At 41.5% G+C, this 21,110-nt stretch overlaps 2 protein-coding genes across 7 annotated transcripts in view; both read right to left on the bottom strand.

Annotated features, from left to right (window-relative positions):
• Nucleotides 1–5,391, bottom strand: part of IPO8 (importin 8) — a 47,308-nt gene extending 41,917 nt beyond the window's left edge. For both annotated transcript variants that reach the window (XM_066183886.1, XM_066183887.1), the window contains exon 1: nt 5,228–5,391. In XM_066183886.1, coding sequence (XP_066039983.1) covers nt 5,228–5,311 — 84 coding nt within the window. In that variant the 5' untranslated portion in view covers nt 5,312–5,391. The remainder of the gene's footprint in view (nt 1–5,227) is intronic.
• A 6,836-nt stretch (nt 5,392–12,227) lies between these two features.
• Nucleotides 12,228–21,110, bottom strand: part of CAPRIN2 (caprin family member 2) — a 32,273-nt gene continuing 23,390 nt past the window's right edge. For 3 of the 5 annotated variants that reach the window (XM_066183882.1, XM_066183884.1, XM_066183880.1), the window contains 5 exons: nt 18,506–18,689; nt 16,749–16,931; nt 15,389–15,489; nt 14,600–14,666; nt 12,228–13,152 (listed from right to left, as the gene is read on the bottom strand). In XM_066183882.1, coding sequence (XP_066039979.1) covers nt 12,584–13,152; nt 14,600–14,666; nt 15,389–15,489; nt 16,749–16,931; nt 18,506–18,689 — 1,104 coding nt within the window. In that variant the 3' untranslated portion in view covers nt 12,228–12,583. The remainder of the gene's footprint in view (nt 13,153–14,599; nt 14,667–15,388; nt 15,490–16,748; nt 16,932–18,505; nt 18,690–21,110) is intronic. The other 2 variants (XM_066183881.1, XM_066183883.1) reach the window with 2 other exon arrangements.

Genomic DNA, 21,110 nt, shown 5'->3' with positions numbered 1-21,110 from the left:
CAGAGCAATTATCAGAGTTTAAAGAGAATCTCACTTAATTTCCACTGGGATTAAGAAGATGGGATACAGCAGTGTGCAAGGCTAGCAGCTACACTGGGAGAGGCACAGAACATTGGGAAGGCATAACTGGGTAAATTTACAGCAATGGGGAAGACCCATGCAAGTTGTTCCATCTGTGTCCGCTGTCTCAGGATCTGTGCACTGCAGCTGCATGGCTTTCTGCACTCTGCTTCTTCACATTTGGCCTAATGTGTCCTTCCCTGTGTCACCACCACAGCACCAGGCTTCAAAAGATCAGAGAACACATCTTTTTCTGCCTATCTCCTCTTCCATTTGATGAGGTACAGAACATATGACACCCAAGTGAGCCTCAGATGGGCCACTGAAAAACATCAAGATGAAGACCATCACTTGTAAAGGGCTAGAATACAAGGAGAGAAAAGTAGCAAAATACATATGAAAATCTCCCCATATGAATCCTACTGAAGCAAAGACTTCTCACATCTGAAGTTCAGATTTGGCTCCCAGGTTCTCACACATCATACACTACTAAACTCATGTCATGAAGCATTATTCTTGTGCCTTGCTTGCTGTCGTATTTGAAGACCACAGCTGCTCCAGAACCACAAGAGTCAGTAACCATCCCACTGTACTGATGGCAACCACAGTGCCCAAGAGCAGAATGGCACTGAAAGGTGCTTCTTCCCCCACAAAACCTCAGGACAATGGATATAGGAAATCTGGAAGCTTTCCTTCAGGTTCCGCAAGCCCAGATCATCCTTCTCCACCAGTAGTAAACATCATTTTTATACCTCTGAATACAAGTATGGCACATAAAAATCACTGAAAAAAACAAGGCACTGCATCTTTGCTTGCAAAAACAAACACACAGAAGAAATTTGTGCCTTGAATTCATGAGCAATTAACTTTTTTACAAAGATAATTTCAAGGCTTAAATACACCTGATCTAAATGCTCAGTTACCTGGTTTATCAAGTCTTATTTTCTGCTTCTGTGTACTGAAAATGTATACTTAAAAATTCCATCAGCAAATTTAGGAGTATTTCTGCAGTTGTTAATAAGATTTTCACTCTTGCTCTTTTATACTGTCAGTCACAGGCAGTTGTTAAAACAAACCAGAACTTCAAAAGACACTTCTTTCATTCCCTACCTGTATGCAAAGGTACTACGTGGGAAGGGGAAAACACACAGTGTTTTCACACAGAGTGAAAATAGGCTTGTGTAAGAGCCCACCCGAATTTCTTCCCTGTATGGCTTCTGCTGTCAAATTCATCCAGTATCAAAGAAACTTCACTTTCCACAGAACTTTTAATTATCCAACTCAACTTCCTCATCAAATTGGTCTCAGATTTCTCCCTCTAGGTATCATGAGGTGCTTACTGGCACTTTCAGAGTGGCCTTAAGATCCCTGCCTACTATGGCAGCCAGCTCAACAAAGATGTGGAAAGATATGGAAGGAAGCCAAACTTTATTCTGGACTCTTCTGCTTTTGGGTAATCTTTTCACACTTCTTCCAGCACTGCTACTCAGCTGCTGTCAAAGCCAAGTTATGTAACTCCTACTCAACATTTAAAAAGCCCAACTGCATTTCTGCAATTGAGTTCTTGTTTTCTTTTTTGCTACAGGCCAAAGGAATGTGTTACAGCGTGTTGAGCCACTGAAGATTAATGCATAAAAACTGTATGGAAATCCTATCTGAACTGGAACTGGAAAGACTCTGTATGTTCAGTAATCAGACAGTGTATTTCATAGCACTCCAAGAACTGGCACACGAAAGCAGTATATGACCATAATATAAATAAATAAATGAACCCAGCAAAAGTCCTTGAAATCCAGGAGACAGATATAACAGGAGCAATATCCTGGAACAGATATTGAAAAATGATGCACAGAAACTGAGTATATTTCTTGGTAGGATAACTAACTGTTCTACTAAGTACAGTGTGAGTGATATTTATCATCACCAAGTGCACACTAATTACATTACAGAGCTGAACTAAAAAAAGGCAGGAGGGAGGCAAAAGAAAAAGAGGGGGATGGAAAGATGTGTACACTTAGAAACCCAAGAGCCTAAAAGGGAAATGACAGCAATTACATGACATAAACACCGACCTGGCAGGAAATTACTGCTCTAGTTTAGCAAGAATCAGATTTCAAATAAATCCCACACTTACAGTTGTGTTCAGATCACAGAGAGAAGTGAAGTTTGTTGATTTGGAAGTACCATCAATCAAAGAGAGAGATCAGAAGAATCCTGCTAAGAACTGAGTGATCTATAGAACTGCACCCAAAAAAAAAAAAAATGAAATGGGGTAATAGGCCAAAGTACATAGCCAGGTACTCAAGGATGACAGAATTTCTCCTAAAAACTTGAGGTTTCTGAGAGAAGAACAACAGCAGAATAAAAGGATCAAGGGACTGTGGTATATTGAGTGACAAGAAACACGTAGATGTGGGACACAAAGAAGACAGTTGTAGATTTAGTGTTTAATGAGGTATTAGTGGCATTGAGCACAAGACTTTCTGGAATACTGCAAACACAAATGACCAGACTCCACAAGAAAGAGTATTTCAAAGGGAAACCAGCGCAGAGAAGAGCTGTGCTCCTATTACTGGATTTCATAAATTCAGTTTTATGAAATGGCAAAGGAAACATAGCCTGCTGAGGCGAGAAAAACAGGCCTCTAGAGGATCAGCCTTTGACAAATCTGACAGAGAGGATACCAAGAAACCTGTTCTAGTTAAGAAACAAGATTGGCACAAATGGATAGAAATGGACCATAAACTAATTTTGGCTGAAAACCAATACCTACTTCTAGCTGCAAGAGTAAGAAAATTCACAAGCAGCCTTCTAATAGATATAAAAGGGGGGGGGGGGGGGGGGAAGTAATCATAATTCCATTTCTGAACACAGTTAGATGATAATCCAAAAGGCTGACAGCAAATTCATTGATTTGGGTGTACCTTTAAAAGGTGCAGGAACATACAGAGAAGAAAGAAGCATTTTCAAACATGTTGGGTCTTCTTACAGGTAGAAAAGCTTTCATTCATGTAAACTCTATTCCCCTACACTGTAGGGGAATTGCTCTACACTGTAAGCAAACTATGGAGTCAGGACTATGAGGACATTGTTCTAAAAGACTCTGTACTGCTACAGCACTGGGGTGTCTAAAGCCAGACACTGTCCTGGGGCACTAGCAGGATTCCCAGTGTCTGGGAAGCACATGGCACTACCTGGATTCAAAGCTGAATGCCAGTGTACATGGCAGATGAGCTAGCACAGCCAGGTTTTACCTCAACACTCCCAAACGTATCTCAAGAGCAGCATCCCTGTAACTGTGACCGCTGCTCTGCTTGGCCAAGGGCTCCATCACCACTTGGGGTACTTACTGCCAGAGAGTTTCCTCTTTGGTTGGTGGATTGGTCCCTTTGCTAGAACAAGACAAATGCCAGAACAGCACCTGGATTCCAGCACTTGGAGGAGCACAGGGACAAGTCAACACCACCACCAGATCCAGGAGAGGGGAGCCTGACACATCGCTTTGAAGCTTTGCTTCAAAAGCACTAAAAGGCTTCAAGATGTCAAAGTCCCACGTGAAGCAACATTACTCAGGAGCACTTTTGTTCCTCTCACCCAAAGAGTCACATCAAACCCAGTACTGCATCAGCACATCATGTCAGATATATCATGCTTCACCTAGTAACAGGAAGCCTACACAAAAAGAGGTATGTCTCAATTCCAGGATTCATTCTTCACAATAGTTAGAAAAAAGAAAATGCACTGAGTGTTCTAAAAGAAAAATCTGCATCTCAGCCTGCTCTCAGAAAATCTGCTTGCACTCTTGAATCTAAACCCCGTGTCTTTCATGAGAATTGCACTATCCATCACTTAAACTCAGAGCATCTTACAGCTCTCACTCTTAAAATGCTTTCAAGACTGTTCCTGAGCTTCACAGTACTTACTGGTGATGACAGCTTCAGAAACAGGACCCAGGAGCCCAGAAGCTGCCTCTTTGTTCTGAACAGAACACTGTAGTAGCAGTAGTTTGTATTGTTGTTTTGACAGCTGTGCAACAGGCTGCTGACAAATATTTGTCATTTCCCTCTCAGCCCTTAACAGTAGGGATAAAAACAGACATCGATGGATTCTCAAAGTAACTGCGCCAAAAAGAGAAAAGAAGCCTTGCATCCTTATCTAAATATTCACAAGAGCATTCTCAATGTCCAGGACCTAATCCACCGATTTACTAAAGGAATTTACCAACTGCTAAAGCAAGGATTAGCTATATCTAATTCAGAATGAGTTTTAAGTTGCCTAAATATAAAACTAAGCTGGAGGAGCAATCCTGAATAGCAGAATTCCTGACAGCCAATTCTCACTGACTGTTTTGTTAACACACCAACACAACCAAAAAATCTCGAGTCCTCAAAGAGAACTGATCAAATATTCCATCAGAGCATAGAAATTAACGCTTTATTAATGCTGTGCAAGGGAGCTTTCTCTTCTCTCGAACGTTCAAAGGTCGGGGTCACAGTTTCATTCAGGGCATTCTGCCGCTACTCTAGGAAAAGGTTTCTTTCCCAGAGGGTGGCTGGGCACTGAAGCAGGTTCCCTGGGGAAGTGCTCACAGCACCGAGCCTGACGGAGTTCACGAAGTGTTCGGACAACGCTCTCAGGCACATGGTGGGATTCTCGGGGATGGCGCTAGGCAGGGCCAGGACTCGGACTCGATAGTCCTGACGCGTCCCTTCCAACTCCGCATATTGTGTAACTCCATGATTAACTGTAGGATGCCACGACACACACTGTCCATGAGACCAACTGCGCCTTCCTCCAACTTTCCCCGCCGTGCTGCTGGACGGGACAGAACGCCCACCCGAGCGTCACTGCCGCCCGTCCCCTGCCAGCGCCAGGGCGCGACCCGCGCGGGGCCGCATCAATGTCATCTCTTCCGACACCGAGCGGCAGCGCCCCGGCCACCCCGAGCGCCGGGCTGCCGCACTCGGGAGCGCCTGCCCCGGAGCCCCAGCACCGCGCTCACCGCCGGGCGAGGGCAGCGACCCGCCCGACCCCGACCCGGCCCCGGCCCCGGCCCCGCTGCGGGCGGGCGCTCCCGCGCAGAGCTGGGGTCGCCCCCCGCCCCTGCCGGCGGGACCGCACGCCCCCGTGCCGCGCGTGGGGCGGGCCGCCCGCGGGTCCCCCGTACCTGGTTGAGCTCGTTCTCGGCGGCGACGCGCAGCTTGGGGTCTATAGTGCCCTTCAGCGCCTGGATGATCCTGTTGGGATCCATCTTGGCCTTCGCCTGCCGGCAGGCAGCGCTTTCCCGAGACAGCAGGACGCGGAGGAGCCGCCGCTAGCGCCGCCGCCCCCCCGTGCCACCAGCGCGGGCCCGCGTCCCCCACCCCCCCCGGCCCCTCTCCACAGCCATTCACTGGTTTGCGACAGCTGGATATCGGGAAACGGGCGCTGCTTTACGGCCGCGGCGCCGCCTTCTGGCTTCGGGAAGGGGTCGGCGAGAGGTGGCCGCCATCTTGTTGTACGGACAAGAGTCAGTCGGGAGGGCTCGCAGAGGGTGGGGCTGGCAGGCCGGGACTGCATGGGGGCGACCATGTCGCTGTACGGAACGCCGGCGGTGGCTGCCGCCGCACCCTGCACGGATTACTTTTAAATTACGACTTTAATGTCCCGTTTATCTTTCTTAATAGTTTACTCTGTTTTTCTAGGTAGCTTTTCAACTTTGGTGCCAGGCTTGGGTGTTCTGTATTTGTTACCCCACGAGTCGTTCGCGCTAGAATTAAGAGAGAACGCGGGGACTGAAGGAGGTGGTGAGGCCAGGTCCATGGAGGAGAACTGGCATTGATCACACTTATCCAGGTGCCTCAGGGACGTGCCCTGCACAAGAACGGCTGAGAACATACAGGAAGACAGAAATTTCCTGCAAGGAGCTTACTAAAATGCACGGTTGGGTCACACGTCGTAATTCCTGCTCTGCTTCTGAGCAGGTTTCTGTGTGATGGTTGTCCGCATCATTATGTAGGTTAGTAGAACCTGAAAAGGGTTTGCTTAATGCTGTTTGTGTGTGAGAGGGGGTGGGAGGTGTTTGCCCCTCAAGTTGTCAGGAATGTACAGACACCACCTCTAGCATTTCCAAACTCGAAACACTTGCCCCGCCCTGATTCTCCACCTCTTGTGTGTTATGTCCCCCCTTAAATCCTGGAACATGCAAGTGAACCAGACTAAGATTTAAGCATCCATGCAGGTGTAAGAAAGGTGTATGCAGGTGTAAGAAAGATGCCTGTCAAAGGTGTAATTCTCAGGTAAACAGAGCAGAAAAACCTCTGACTAAAATAGTTTTGTGGAATCAAATCCTTTGGTTACTTCTGCAGGTGATGTTTTACGTAACATTTACAAGCCAGAGACATGTGATTGACTGGTAGGAAGAACAGAAAGACTATTTGCTGTGCTTAGGAGGAGTCAAACACAACAGCAAGTACAAGATCATTCCATTATATAGGTACCTTAATAATACAGTTAGACAATGTATCATTTGTTCATTGTAATTACACTATAAACCAAAACGTTTAAGCAGCTAGCACTATAGTGATTTAATAATAATTTTAAAATGTCCCTTAGTAACTTGGCCTCTAATTAAAAAAGAATCTAGCTGTCACAATAAATTGCACCTACCTGGCACGTGGAGATCGTGCGCTCTCTCGTGGTTTTCATCACCTTTTGAAGTGTTGCAGAATACCTGATCATTATCTTTCCTTTCTCCTGGGATGCAGCTCTACAGCATCTAGCAAGAAATCATAGGCACTTTCATTGACCTTCCCATTTCTTCTTAAAAGCAGATGAGACTATGCTCAGTAATCATAAAATTCAAACAAAAACAGTGTTAGTGTAAAAAGTATAAATTATTAACTATGATAATTCTTTGTTGCTGTTCCATTTTGATTAAGGTAATAAATTATCCAGGGAAAACTGGCCATTTAAAAAATCTTGGATTCCGTATCAAAGCAAATCCAAACTGCTTTAAAGGATTTGTAGTGGTGTATATTCTATTCTATTCCCTTTTCCCAAATTAGCACGTTCATGTTATGGGCAGTTTAAGAGCAGTTCTGTTTCGTCCCAGTTCTGTGTATTCATCTGTGGTAGGTGAACTTAAAAGTTATTAAATTTATTTACTGAAGGACTGCTGTAGAGCTAGTAATATAAAACATATCAATAAAGAACATCATATACTTGAAAGGTACTATAACATCTCCCTAAAATGTTTTTCAGAATTTTATTGCACTTACCACTTGCATTTAAAATGCTCCTTTTAGTGTTGCAAGCATTGTAGTCTACCTGTTTTCCTGGATTTGCTGGATGCCCAGTACTTCTTTCTGTACAACATGAACCTTCATAGATACCAGTGACTATGTTAGTCTAAAAATAAGTTTAGTTGTTAATTGAAATATTTTTATGTGACTTTGAAAACTTCAGGATTAAAGTAACTACTTGTAAGCAAGAACTCATATGCCTTTTTATTAGAGCAAAGATTCAGTTCATATGTGGGGTTTCATCTACTTACAAATGAATGGCTGGGTTTGGTTTTTTAAATCTGTTCTGCTAGTCTGCAAGTAAAGAATCGGAGGTAAAATTCAGAGATTTTTCTTGCCAGCTCTCTAACTGCTGGTGACAGAAGATCCAGTGTGAAGGGACGCGTTTTGAGATATTAAAAAACTACAACAAATTAAATCAAAGTTGTACCAGTATGCAAGTTAAGGAAAAAGAGAATGATAATAACAGGGAGACAGGGAGACAATGCAAAGCAAAGATGTGGGGTTTTTAAAGCTCCAAAGCTTTCCAGGTGTGCTATAACAACAGTTTTGTGAAGTACTTAGAATAATCTATATTATTTTAAAACTCACTTGTGAAACCAAGGATTTTCAAAGTAACCAATTTGACCTGAACAAAAATTAGACTTTGTTCTTTACAGACTTGCCATCAAGATAACTGTTAAATTCAAGAACTTTGGGGAGAACTTGAAAAGCTTTACATCTTGTGGGTTACTTGCAATTAGTCCTTTGACTTTTGGTGGCTTTGAAGCTCTCTCATGAGGTCTCAGCTGCAAGTAACACTTCCTGCTGGCATAGAACAACCCCTCTCTTCTCATGCCAACCAAGTCCCTTTAGGACAGTTGTAAGTTGTAGTTAGTAACAGACACTCCTGAAAAAGCACAGGAAGAAAAACAGCTCTCCTCTGTGTGACATGCTACAGGCTAAAAGCAAACCACCATTTCCAATGCAGGGTTTATTTCACTGTAGTAAACTCATGACTAAATGACAACTAATGATCACTGAAGTGATTGCGTTGGTACTTAGCATAAAGCCTTCATTCCATACCAACCACATCTCAAATCTCACTCTAGGGCCCAAAAGCTGTATGAACTAATACTTTCCAGCCAGATTAGTAATTCACAATATTATTTTCTGAAGTACAACACTGCCAGGAAACATTCAATCCACAAATACAAATATATAAGGGGTTTTTTTATTCTTAATAGAATTATTTATAGTTGGAAGAAAATGAAGTCGATCAGAGACTTGTGAACAAGTGTGTAACTAGGGTTGATTCATTTTTACCTGGTAACGTTACTGTATCTCTCCAATTATAATACATAACAGACTTCTCACGTCCTTCACAAGACATGTATAGGTTTAATAAAGAGCTGGCAAGGATGATGTGCAGCAGATAAATGTATTCCAATCCTCCAGACACATGCCCTTAATCAGAGTTAAAATTCCAAAGCTATCTCCCTTGCTGACTGTTTTGTTGGAGTAGCTGTAGATGAAGCAGTCAGCAAGGAAAAGGCACCTAAACTTAACCAACAGGACAGAGCAGTGACATTCTCTGCACCACCACTGCAGCATGCAGGATGGAGGTCTCCTTAGCTGCAGAAAGTCAGCCATGGCAGTGGTGGGAGATTATTCATTGTCTCCCCTCACTTCCATAACCCGGAAAAAAACCCACAAATCCATTCGAATTTTGAAAACTTTAAGAAAACCTTTGTCACAGTTGAACCCCCCTGAGCTGGCAGCTCAGCCCCACACAGCCACTCCCCTCCTGTGGGACAGGGAAAAGAACTGGAAAGGCAAAAGTGAGAAAGCCCATGGGTTTAGATAAAGACAATTTAACAGGTAAAGCAGAAACTCAAGCAAAGCCAAGCAAGGAATTAATTCACCACTTCCTATGGGCAGGCAGGTTTTCACCCATTTCTGGGAAAGCAGGGCTCCATCATATGTAGTGGTGACTTCAGATGTCAGATACCGTAACTCAAATGGCCCCTCTCCTCCTCCTTCCCCCAGCTTGTATTGCTAAGCACACCTGGTCTGGGGTATCCCTTGGGTCAGCTGGGATCAGCTGTCCCGACTTTAACCCCTCCCAAATCCTTGTGCTCCCTCAGCCCACTCCCTGGTGGGGCAGTGTGAGAGGCAGAAAGGGCCTTGACTCTATGCAAGGCCCACTTGGCAACAACGAAAACATTCCTGGGTTATCAACAGTCTTTTGGTCACAAATCCAAAATACAGCCCTATAGCAGTTACTCTATTTAAAATAACTCTCCCAGCCAAACCATTACACCCTCCCATTTCAGGGTAGTTCCAATATTTCACTGATGTCAAGAGAAAGAAAAACAGAAATTTACTCACTATGAAAACAGTGTTTCTTTCTTTTAAAATTTATCTTCAGCAGGCTGCACAAGAGAAGTAAATCAGAGAGAATTTATGTGGTATCCGATCTGCACAGCAGACAGCAATAGGAAATTCAGCAGAATGATGATGCCCCTTTGCATGTTTTAATTAGACCCAATTATAATCCTTATACAGTTAAGGCATTTTGCCTAATGCAATCATTCAATCAACTTCATTTAACAATTACCGAGAAAAAAGGAGTGTAAATACAACTTACACTGTCAGACAGTATTTACGCGAAAACTACACAGTGAAGTATTTCTAGGTTGTGAAACTCACCTGTTAAATGCTTTGCCCAGAAGCAGAATAAAGAACTAGACCATTGGTCTGCACATACTGACTAGACTAAAACTGCATCGATAGAAAATGCATTGAAATAGTCTGAAGTAATTTGAGATGCTTCCAAAAACATTTATTAGTCTAGAAGCATAATGAGGTATCTCTACCCTAGTGTTTATCATCGTGGAAAAATCATATGACATAACATTTTTACATATTTTGGAGATCAGAATAGCAATTTTCTACCAGTGGATTTTGGCCAGCTATGGGTACGGAAAAAAGGTACTTGGCTTGGTCTTCATGAGATTCACTTTAGACACAGTCTTAGCATTTAAGGTTCGGTTACAGCCTTTTAAGTTGCGTCTAGTCTGAAACCTTCTTTAAGACAGTATCTGTTCAGTTGTACTTTCCTCCTTTTTGTAACAGAGGTTAGTAAAACCTGTGTTCACAGCTGACTAAAAACACTGTGAAAACCAACAGTTCTAGCTAAAAAGGTACTATGTGAGAAACCCACAACATTAAATCAATCGTATTTTTTAGTTATTCTAAGGGATGAGACTTCTCCAAGTTATGTATTCTTCTCAGTAAAAATTAGCAGAACAAAACCAGACATTTTATTTTAAAGTAGCTACTACTGTAGAGATTATTGTGATTCAGGCTGATAAAGGCTAAAAACCTTCACTTTTTTAAAAAAAAGCCATTACATGACCTATGGTCAAGGAATTATATGATTAGATTTTCTATTTCATCTTACCTGCACAATTATAATTATTTGTTTTAACTGTGTAGTCTTTTTAGCTAGGAATGTAAAAAACCATCTTATGCAAGATTCAGCTCTGAAATTGAAGTGTTTACCTCATATTTAGTTGAACTGTGACTTGCTCTGCAGTGGGTGTTCTGGAAATAAACCTCTTTTTGGCTAAAGTCAGAACTAGCATGTCTAAAAATACAAAATACAGGCTTAGTGTACAATAGTTACAGCTTGACATTTTCGTAGTGGTAAAAACTAGGTTTCCCAAAGCTTGTCCTACCTCACCTTCTCTCAAAATTTGCTAATGGAATTAAACCCAGACTCAAAAGATGATCACCCTCAAAATCTGTATGAAAAAGAAAGCTGAGTTTGGAACAGAATCAAGATCTTTATGCCAGTAACTTCATGAAGTCACGCCAGACTTGTTTTGGCATCTGCATGATAGCAAGGGCAAACTGAAGTTGGAAGCTGTGAAACCACTTAGCTTTATACCAGGTCTGAAGTTTATTCAGTTTAGTTCTTACTTCTATTTAAACAAGCAGATAGCTCAGCTGCTTTCACTGGGCATAGTTCTGCTTCAGCCTTAGATATACCAGTCAGACTTGCTCACGGGCTAATTTAGTACACTCCGATCAAGTGCTTTCTACTCTTAAAACAATTTACTAAGGCTTTTGAATTGAGAGCCAGTGACCTACCTTCTTATGGGTACATATTACCATTTTAAACATTGAAACTATTTATAGTATTTGACACTGCAGCTTAAACAAGGACACACATCATGGCTGTTCAGTTCTCAGGCCATAAGAGTGCTGAAGGCTGGTCAAAAAGCCTAAGAGCTTTAAGAAAGGGATTTCAGAAATGCTTCCTAGCATTTGTATTCAGATTTGATGTAAAATGCAAGCACCAGGCTTCAACTACAAACACCAAGTTTCTCAGCAGTTCTCTGTATTAAAATCTGATTCAAGTCTCATGCAGGGGGTAGGCCATACACATTTATGCTTCATAAAGTTGAATTTTAACTTTAAAATAAATCGCAGATGAATAACAGGATAAGCCAGCCCCTTCAGTGACTGTTTGCAGGTTTAAGAATTTCAACTACTTCACTATTGAAGGACTGCTGCTATGACCGTGCTAGATTTTGACAGGGTACGTATTTAAAAGAAGTAGTTCGAATGAAGGATGTAGCATTGCACTTGTAATTTTCTGGCCTTTCAGGTAACTCCTTGACCTTAGAAAGAAAAAAGGTCGCTAAATCTTGAATTTGTTTTTATCGAGGTAACATTCCTGAGAATGGCATTAAGTGGGAACTAAACCAATCCCAGTTAAATACAAATTACCCTAAATTATTGAAACTTGGAGACCAGTTCTGTGTAATATTTATGTACACCCCACATCAGGAAAAAGGTCAGTGATATATCCTAAAATTAAAACCACGGGCAAGATTAATACTAAAATGCATATTAACTTGTTTTATTGAGGCACAACAAGGCATTGTGAATAGCCCATACTTGAGGCAATCAATAGTGTAGTAAGCTGGACATTAATACAGTTTAGGGTAAGTGCAAACAATATACATTCACAGCTTTATTAGCAAGGCTACATCACAACTGATAAAGTGCCAAATTAGTGCTGATTCAGTACCCCAACTCCATGATTTCACCTTGCAAAACAGGACCACCAATTCCCCCCAATAATGGAACCACATATCCTCTATAAAGTCAGTAGTAAGTGCAAAGCTAGTCCCACCCCCCTCACCAAGGTGTTTGGAGCAGCTCTTTTGTAAACATTGCACTGGATTTTAGTCCTGATAAAGGAGGTATCCCGAAAAGGTGGAGTATTTCCAGCTACTTCCATAGATGGCTCCGCGATGCAGCCGTAGCCAGATCTGATCTCCCTGGAACAGCTGCAGGACTGCATGGTTACTGGCTGTTTCATGGTCAGGAGCCCCATCATTTGCATATGCTGACACAAGGACCTCTTCATTCTTCATGAGATTCACATACAGAGGGACATTTACAGCCAGTTTCAGCATGTGGAAGATGAAGACATAGGTACCATTCACCGGACAGTTGAACCTACCAAGCTGGATATCAAAAGTTTCTCCAAGGTTGTTCAGCAACAGGTCAAACACAATGGGCTGGTCCAGAGTTCCAGGGGCCAGGTTGGATGTTCGAGCAGCAGAGAAGGCAACCCTCATTTGCTGCGGGAGCGGGTAGACATGCACCGGGAGTATGGTGGCAGCCTGGCTTGTCACCGGCATGTCCACAGGGGTGATGCTGCGAGAGTCTCCCTGCCCAGAGTCCCCACTGTTAAAGGTCTCGTTGTCTCGTTCTGGGCTGCTCACCTGAGAGGAGTCACTCCACCCTGCTGTTAAGAACCATTAGCGGTGATAAGTACTACAACAGAAGGATACCCTTAAGCCTGTGGCCACAATCTCAAGCAGTAAGAGTACAGGCTTTGCAGCAGATTGATATTTGAGCCACAGCAAGTTGTCAAAGGACCCCGGTGAGAACAGAACTTTGTCGCTCACTTACATTCATCACACTTGCATTGAGCAAGATGGGACATAACTGGGCTATGAACAATTACTTCTTATACTTCCAAGTAGGAGAGGGCAGTGGGTTGTAATCGTTTTAGCATGTCTTGTCAACTTAAAAAGCACATGCTAACTTCTGAGAGGAAACAAAATGCTGAAAACACTGGCAAAGTTAGAGCCAAGTCACCTTCAAGATCTCAATTTTCACTTCATGTTACTCAACACTGTTCTTCTGTAGTTGCATTTCTAGTAGACCTTGTCAACTTAAAATGCTAGAATATTTTAAGTCTGACAAACTAGAGTTGCTTTTAAGTTTTCTGCACCTCACTCTGCAAAATAAAGCTATTAATTTCTTCAAATATCCAAGTTAAAAGGATCTAGAATGAAAATATTAATAGATCTGAGAAATTTAGAGCAGTCACACTTAAGTTACACAACATTGTTTTTTCCACTGGAAAACAACACCTTAAGACAATAAAATAAGTTGCTGTGAGATCTTAATGCTAATGTATACTTCCATCAGCTGTTAATTCACCATGATCTCATATTTAGTTCCCTTCTGAAATATATTCTATGAATCATCCCTCAAGATAGGATATGACCTGCTTTATCCTAAAACAGCTTCCACAATATGCCCTTTAGTCCTTAAAATAGTGATCTACAGCTACACTTCATCTCACTTCTCACCTGTAGCACTGGAAGTCCATACTTTTCCAGCACATACAGTGGGAACAATTCTTCTTGTTCCAACTCTTCAAAACACATGCTATTCATGCTTGGACTCAACTAGCCTTATTTCTTTAGGTTTTATACTCCACTATGGAAATACAGAGTAAACCTGTATTACCCAATACATTTTCATAGAAAAAAATATTTTAGAGTCTCAGTGATCTGATAGCCTATCCAGAATAAGGGGAGACTACACAATTAAGGGCAGAAACCCAGTGCTTCTTCCCTGAACACAGGGAACCAGCCCATGTGCATTTTCCTAGTCAGGGTATTTGTGAAGCTCAGTAAGGGAACTTCACAAACACAAGCACCATTGTGTCAAAACTCTGACATGAAGACTCCAGGCTGAGAACAGTGAAATTAAATCTTCTGCTGTGCAATGCTGTGGAAAAACAGCATTGAAGCCTCTAGCTAAGCTTGGTTAACTTACACCAAGGTTGATCTGTTAGGTGAGTGATGGTATTCTGCTTTTCACACTGTTCCCAGTAACACCCCAGCTGCAATGCCCAAGCACACATTGGACTACTGGGGGCCTGATGCTGGCCTTACCTCTGGAATTTGCTCGAGGACCACTACTTATCCCACCTCGTTTATAGCACTGCTGGTAATTAACATCCTAAAAGAAAAGTTTTAAAAAGATGGCTATGAGCAAATCTGAAGTCATGTGAGGCAGATACACTTTTTTTGCACAATTAATTCAGTCTCTAGAATAGACAGTGACAGTTCGGAAACAAGGTGTAGATAAACAGTTTTACTTATGGAAAATTTACTTCTATAATAGCTTGTATGAAATTAAAGATCTACTTTGATGCCTGTTGTAGCAAGTTGGCTTCTGAACTGTAGACTCAGTTGAGGTTACTGAGCACTGCCCTTAAGTCTCAAGTCTGTTCAAAGTCCATGAGCCTGCACAGAAGACATTGACAGACCCTCCTCACACCAGTAACTTTTGCCTTCTTACTTATGGTGGGGTTTGTTTTGGCCTAGCCACATTGTCAGCCAGTTCATTTAGGAGTTCATTATTTTACATTACAGAGGTATTTTAGTGAACCAACTTTTAAACTAATAGACCAGACTCATACAATGTGTTATTTATCATCTGTTTACATTTCAAAGATTCCTTTCAGACTAAAAATCAACCTGTCATACAGAGATGTTACCTGTCTGAACTGACTTATTTCAGCTGCTGTCTACCATTCCACAAAAGGGTTTGTCTGTGAAACAAAACTAACCTCTGGCTTGTAAGCAATAGTTCACCTGTTAAGATAATGAAAAACTACCATGTTAGAAGATTCTGCTCCTTTACCGTGGAAGGCTACTCAAAATAAAGTCAATATTTACCCTCTGAGAATATGGCATTCCAGCATAATCTCTACCAGGAAACTGTAGCTGGCCATAGTTGCCATTAGTTAATGAAGGTGAACCTCTGTAGGCATCAAAACCTGTTCAAATAAAGTTGATTATTCAGTATCATTAATGGTTTGATTTACAGTACAAGTCCAGAATATGACTACAGCTCTTTTTTTGGCAATTATGTACATTAAGTTATGCAGTAACAGAGCTATTCTTAAATTTGGAATTGAATAGGAACATTGCTACTCCTAAAACAAATGCATTTTCATTAGCTACTCATAGCTCACACTGTGGCTATATCAAAATTGTGTACTTAAAAATATTAACATCAGGGCCTATCCATTGCCTGTGATACTAATGAGATGTCACAGAACAGCTGAAAAACTTGCTAAATCCAGAGATGGGATTAAGAAACACTTTTCTGTTACATACACTCAGCTATTACTGGTATACATTTAGGGGCTACTATAATATTTTGCCTCTTTACCTATTAACTTAAGCAATTATTTAACTACCAAAGCAGAACTACAAGTAATTTCATTACAGACACCACTGAACCCCAGACTGCTGTTAAGTCAGAACTATAAAACTCGTCATCTGGTACTTGTTCCTACAAGGTACACTGAGCAGGCTCAGCGCAAGAGCTGAAGCACCCATCACAGACTAAGTGCCCTTCCACATCAAAGGGAAATAGGCCACCATCTCCAGCTGGTAGCTAGCAACAACTTTAATTTAGTAACTGCTTAAAGTCTGCTGAAACTCTCTATAGTACTTCATCTAGCAGCAAAAGAAAAACTGGTCTGCAGAGACCAAATAAGCCCCCTCTTAAAACTCTTCAGTTTGTTATTCATCTAGAAGGGCTCTTCACTACTGGGAGCCTCTCTCCCCCATCCTGGTTTCTGCAGGTAATATTAAAGTGAGCAGTGCTAAGCAAAAAATGCCTTACTTGGGCAAACACAGCAAGTGATATGTGAATAGAAAGATACCTGCCCAGTTAGTCAGCAAGATGCCAAGAGAAAGAATTAAGTGGGTAAAAAGTTCAGAACAGCAAATGAAAATGCCGAAAGTCCATATGAGTAATAATCTATTAGTGAAAGTTTCTATCTTCATATTTCGGCAGGCTACAAAATTGCTGGGCCATTTGGCCTGACATCTCAAGTACAGAGACCACAAATAGAAGTCAGAATGAACTTCCTTAAATTCTACAGAGGGCCCCATTCTCTACCCATTGCCCTTAAAGTCTTAGGCCATTTCACATCTAGAACATGAATTTAATACCGTGTTGTGTTAAATCACATTCTACTGGCAGTACATCAGATCTTCAGGATGACAGTAAATACAGACATACCTTTGTACCCACCAGGGGAGCGATAGGAATTCGCCAGTGACCTTCCACCTCTAGCAGACCCTCTGACAGACCCACGGCTGTTGAGGTAAGGCTGAGGAGGTCTGGGAATAACATTAGCCTGTGCTGGATAAAAGGCAAGGCTACCATTGCTAACAGGAACAGCTCCATCAGGTTGATAGTTCACTGCTCAAAACAGAAGGCACAGATAAATCAAAGCTTTTTATAACTGCAGTAAGTTACCACACACAGAAGCAAGGGCAGTGTTAGGACATTCAGAGACCAATTAAGTTGCTCTGAATATTCTGTTCTTCTCTCCCTTCATTACTTTATTTAGGTGATTGGATCCTTCCCTTTGTTTTGTAAAGTGTAGTGCTTGTTAAAATCTACTGTAGACAGCACAGACTCAGTGTAAGCCCCTAATGCATTCAAAAAAAGTCAGTTGCACAGGTGAGAACAAGCTTGCCAGCAGCATGAAAATACCCAGTGTAGGTTAAAAATCAAGTAAAATTTGATTAAGAATTTTCACTGATAAGCTAGGTCACTTAAGTATTGACATCCCTCAAAACAGCGAGACAAACTCCATCACACCTAGACAGCAATAAGGTAACTATGGAAAGCAGATATTTGAGATCAGTCTCTTCAATAGACATTCCTACCACATACTAGGCAGTTCAACTCCAAGCAAAACGTGTTCAAGGATACTTTTCACTCAGAAGGGTGAGTGGTTAGCTTTAAACACAAACCTTGCAACCGTGAATGTACTTCCACAAGGCCATGCTTTATTTCAATCCAAAAAGCTTAAAATTGATCCAGAATAATAGTATAAACCTGTGTGAAGTCTGTGCAGAGCCATTGCACAAAGCTAATAAAAAAACTATGATTTCCCACAAAAAAATTTCCAAGGCTTATCACCTGTAGTCTCAGTGATGAGAAGGAACATTGAAGCTAAACAGTCAGCTTTCCTGACTGCTACACTGACACTGTTCTTTTGAGTTCTCAGTGTCTCATTGGCTTCACACTATCAGTCTGTTTCTAGTCTAAGACCTGTGAAAATCACTCTGGCACAAAAACAGCAGTTGTAAATGACCCCAAGCCATTTCAATAGATGGCCTTATGAACACAGGTCCCTAGTTGTCACCTTATTTCATCCTAAAACCTCAAGACATTTAGGGGCCAGTTTCATGTCAAATTAAGTGTCAGCTATACAAACCCACCTCTTGCACTACCCGAACATCAAGTCAGTCAGGTTTGTGTTGAATGCAACAGCTCAAGACCACTTACTAGCTCAGTATTTCTCAGGTCAGATTGAAAACTTATACCAGATTTCTTACTTAGCAGTCAGCAACTCCCTGCACTGACAGCACTATTACCAGAAACCAAGTTAATGGTTCCAAATAAGACTATTTCATCATTGCTACTATTCCCAGGAAATGATTGTTTGACTGCCAAGTATCACCACATACTTGAATTTCTCACCTACTGGGAAATTCAGGCATGTAAACGACAACAGTCTGTTCATCTAATACAGAAACAAGTTTGAAACAGACTTTCATCCTGTTAGCAGTTTTAAAATTAAGTTTACATACCATCAACCACATTAGAGCTGATGTATGCCTAGTATTAGACATTTGTGCAGCACCTGTTAAGAATTTTGCTGGGTAAGAAGTACTCACAGCACACGATAATGCATTTAAATACTATTGTAAACTAACATACTTAAAGACTAGTTTAAACATAGATGCAAGTGCAGTTCTTACCTGAAGACAGAGATTCTTGTGAAAGAGAGGTTTGTTCTGCGACATGAGAAGATTGCAACTGGCATTGAGGGGGAGTCTGTGTACTTGCTGTGGAGAAACTCTGGTTATATCCTGCTGAATACGAAGAATCCTCTTTAATTTCCTGGTCTTTACGTGGAGGCAGTGGTGCATTCACTTTAAATACCTACAGCATATTTGAAAACAAGTGCTTTACACCACCAGCTGAAGTCTCTGCCTAATGCCACCACCCTGCTATGCTGTGGTTTGCATCCATGCACTTTATAGTGTATTTCTAGAACATCAGCTGTTCCTTAGAAATAACCAAAAACATCATACATCAACCCATCCTTTTCACTCTCAGTAAACTTACAGAACACACTCCTGTCTATGTAGCTACTACCCAAGGAACAGCTTGATTGACCATAGCTACTGCACTCTGTCAGCAGAACAATTACCATACAACAAGCTATTTTCCTTCTATGGGAAATCCACTGTGAAATTCACTGACTACCTGTCCTACCGCTCAAGCTGAACCTGGGACAGCCTATCCTGAGATGAGATATTCATATTTGGGAAGAATCTAGGTCTTTCTGCATGTCTTGGAAGCTGATACAACGCTGCTATCCACTCAAACACCATATTAGACATCATTTGCCCCTTCAGTAAATGGAGCTTCATCTTCCTACTCCTTTAAAGTTGCCCAAGAATAAACACTTCGCCTAAGTCAGTCTCGTCATTCAAATGTTATAGTCTGGGCAGTACAATGATGAGCAGGTATTACTGTTAGTTAAATCTAATAGCCCAGACTTCAGTCACTCCAGTGACTATATTACTTCATAGCCAATAACACAATTACCAGAAATAATGCTGTCAAAAGTGACAACTAGTATCAACATTAAATAGGTAAAATCTGTTTTGATTAAAAGGATCTAAATTTCGCATGAAGAGATATCAGCAGTGCTGATACTTAGTCTACAGGTGCGTCTAGCATTTTCCAAGACTATAAACCCTCTGAAGACAGACTTAGGCAAAGGCCACAGCTAGATGATGCAAGAAACAGCTTCAGTTTGACAATTCTTGCCATTTGCAGATACCCTATTAATTAAAAAAAAAAAATGAACACTTTTTCCAGGATCAAGAAACCCAGAATTGCCTCTAATAGGCAGCATGGAAACACCTCATGATCTATTTTGAACCACTGTAAATAAAACCAGCTTTGTTATTTTTTTTTTCTTCTAATTTTTGATCACTTCATCTGGTAAATGAAGTGATCCAAAGCTACCCTTTTTCTAAAAAAAATTTGAGAATGCGGGGCAGTCAGGCTGTCAACACCCACTTTCTGAAGTATTTGTAGCAAGTGGTCTGCTTTTTCCTACAGTGAGGATTACAGGTGGAATTCAAATCAAGGAGTAGGGCTACAGGTCAAGCCTGCCTTTAAGCTTCCATAAGCACTATAGCAGCAATAGGATGTTTGAGGACCTGTAATCAGATACTTCCATTACTGTCACCGTGATGCCACTATTTGGCAGGGAATCATCCTGGCTATCTACTCAAGTCCAATGGCTGTGCTTTCCCAGCAGCAATGAGAATCTAAGCAATGTAGGGAAGCAGAAAACCCTGCACTGCAAAGTTCAAGATGTCTACCACTACAGGAAGAATGAACATCCTCGTGACCTCTTCTGCAAATACAGAAAACCAAGCAGAAAGTCAATGCAGTGATTTTACTACAGACCACATCAGGATGTCATGAAAGTTTTAGCTGTTAACTCCTGTGATTTGAAAGGCTATTAGATACCTTCTTCCACCAGCTGCCAACACATACATCTCCATATTGCAAGACAGATAGTCCAGCAAGTTGTGAACTGCACTGGTACTTCTGTTAAAATGGAGAATGCCCTTGGAGAATCTAAAGCTTGCTTTTGAGAACAACACTAAGTCGATGTTTCTATCATCTTCTGCAGAATGTACCAGAGGAGTAAAGAATGTTGCCTTTCCTGTACTTGAACTGAAGGAAATTGAGTCTCTTCCTCTGAACCACTCTACGCCTGCACTGCAGATGACCAGGAAGTAGCAATATTTGATACTATATTTTCAGGCCACACACCACTACTGATGTTCTGCATTCACAGTGACCGTTTCAGACTGTGTGGTATATTTCCTAGATACGTACACTGACTACTTGTTAACAATATAGGATAATGAGCAACACCAGTCTTCCAAAAACTCATTTTCCATGATTCCAGTGGACTGAGTTTTACCCCACTGAAGCAAACAGTATAACAACAGGATTCTGAAAGCACTTTGTCCTAATATCTATATACTTCAGGATTCCCTTTCTCCAAGGAAGTCTGTTGTATTTGAAATCTTTTCCCAAGAGCAGTGTAAGTACAGTCCACCTTACTTTAGGGCACAGCTATCAGTCTCTTGATTTCAGGCCTCACTTCTCCCTCTTAGTTCCTTGAGGATACTAAGATATCCTAGTATTAGTTTTTTGGCACTATACAGAGCAAAACCAGGATCTTTGTTCTTAGATAATCTCTTTTAAGTTCTGAAGGAACCAGAGGACTAATCTAGGTTTTATTGTTAAAACATAACAATTTCTCAA

The sequence above is a fragment of the Chamaea fasciata genome, unplaced genomic scaffold, assembly GCF_029207755.1.
Source record: "Chamaea fasciata isolate MVZ Bird 193981 ecotype frontalis unplaced genomic scaffold, bChaFas1.0.hap1 SCAF_5, whole genome shotgun sequence".
In the NCBI taxonomy this organism is placed as follows: domain Eukaryota; kingdom Metazoa; phylum Chordata; class Aves; order Passeriformes; family Sylviidae; genus Chamaea; species Chamaea fasciata.
This window is presented reverse-complemented; position numbering and strand designations above follow the sequence as displayed.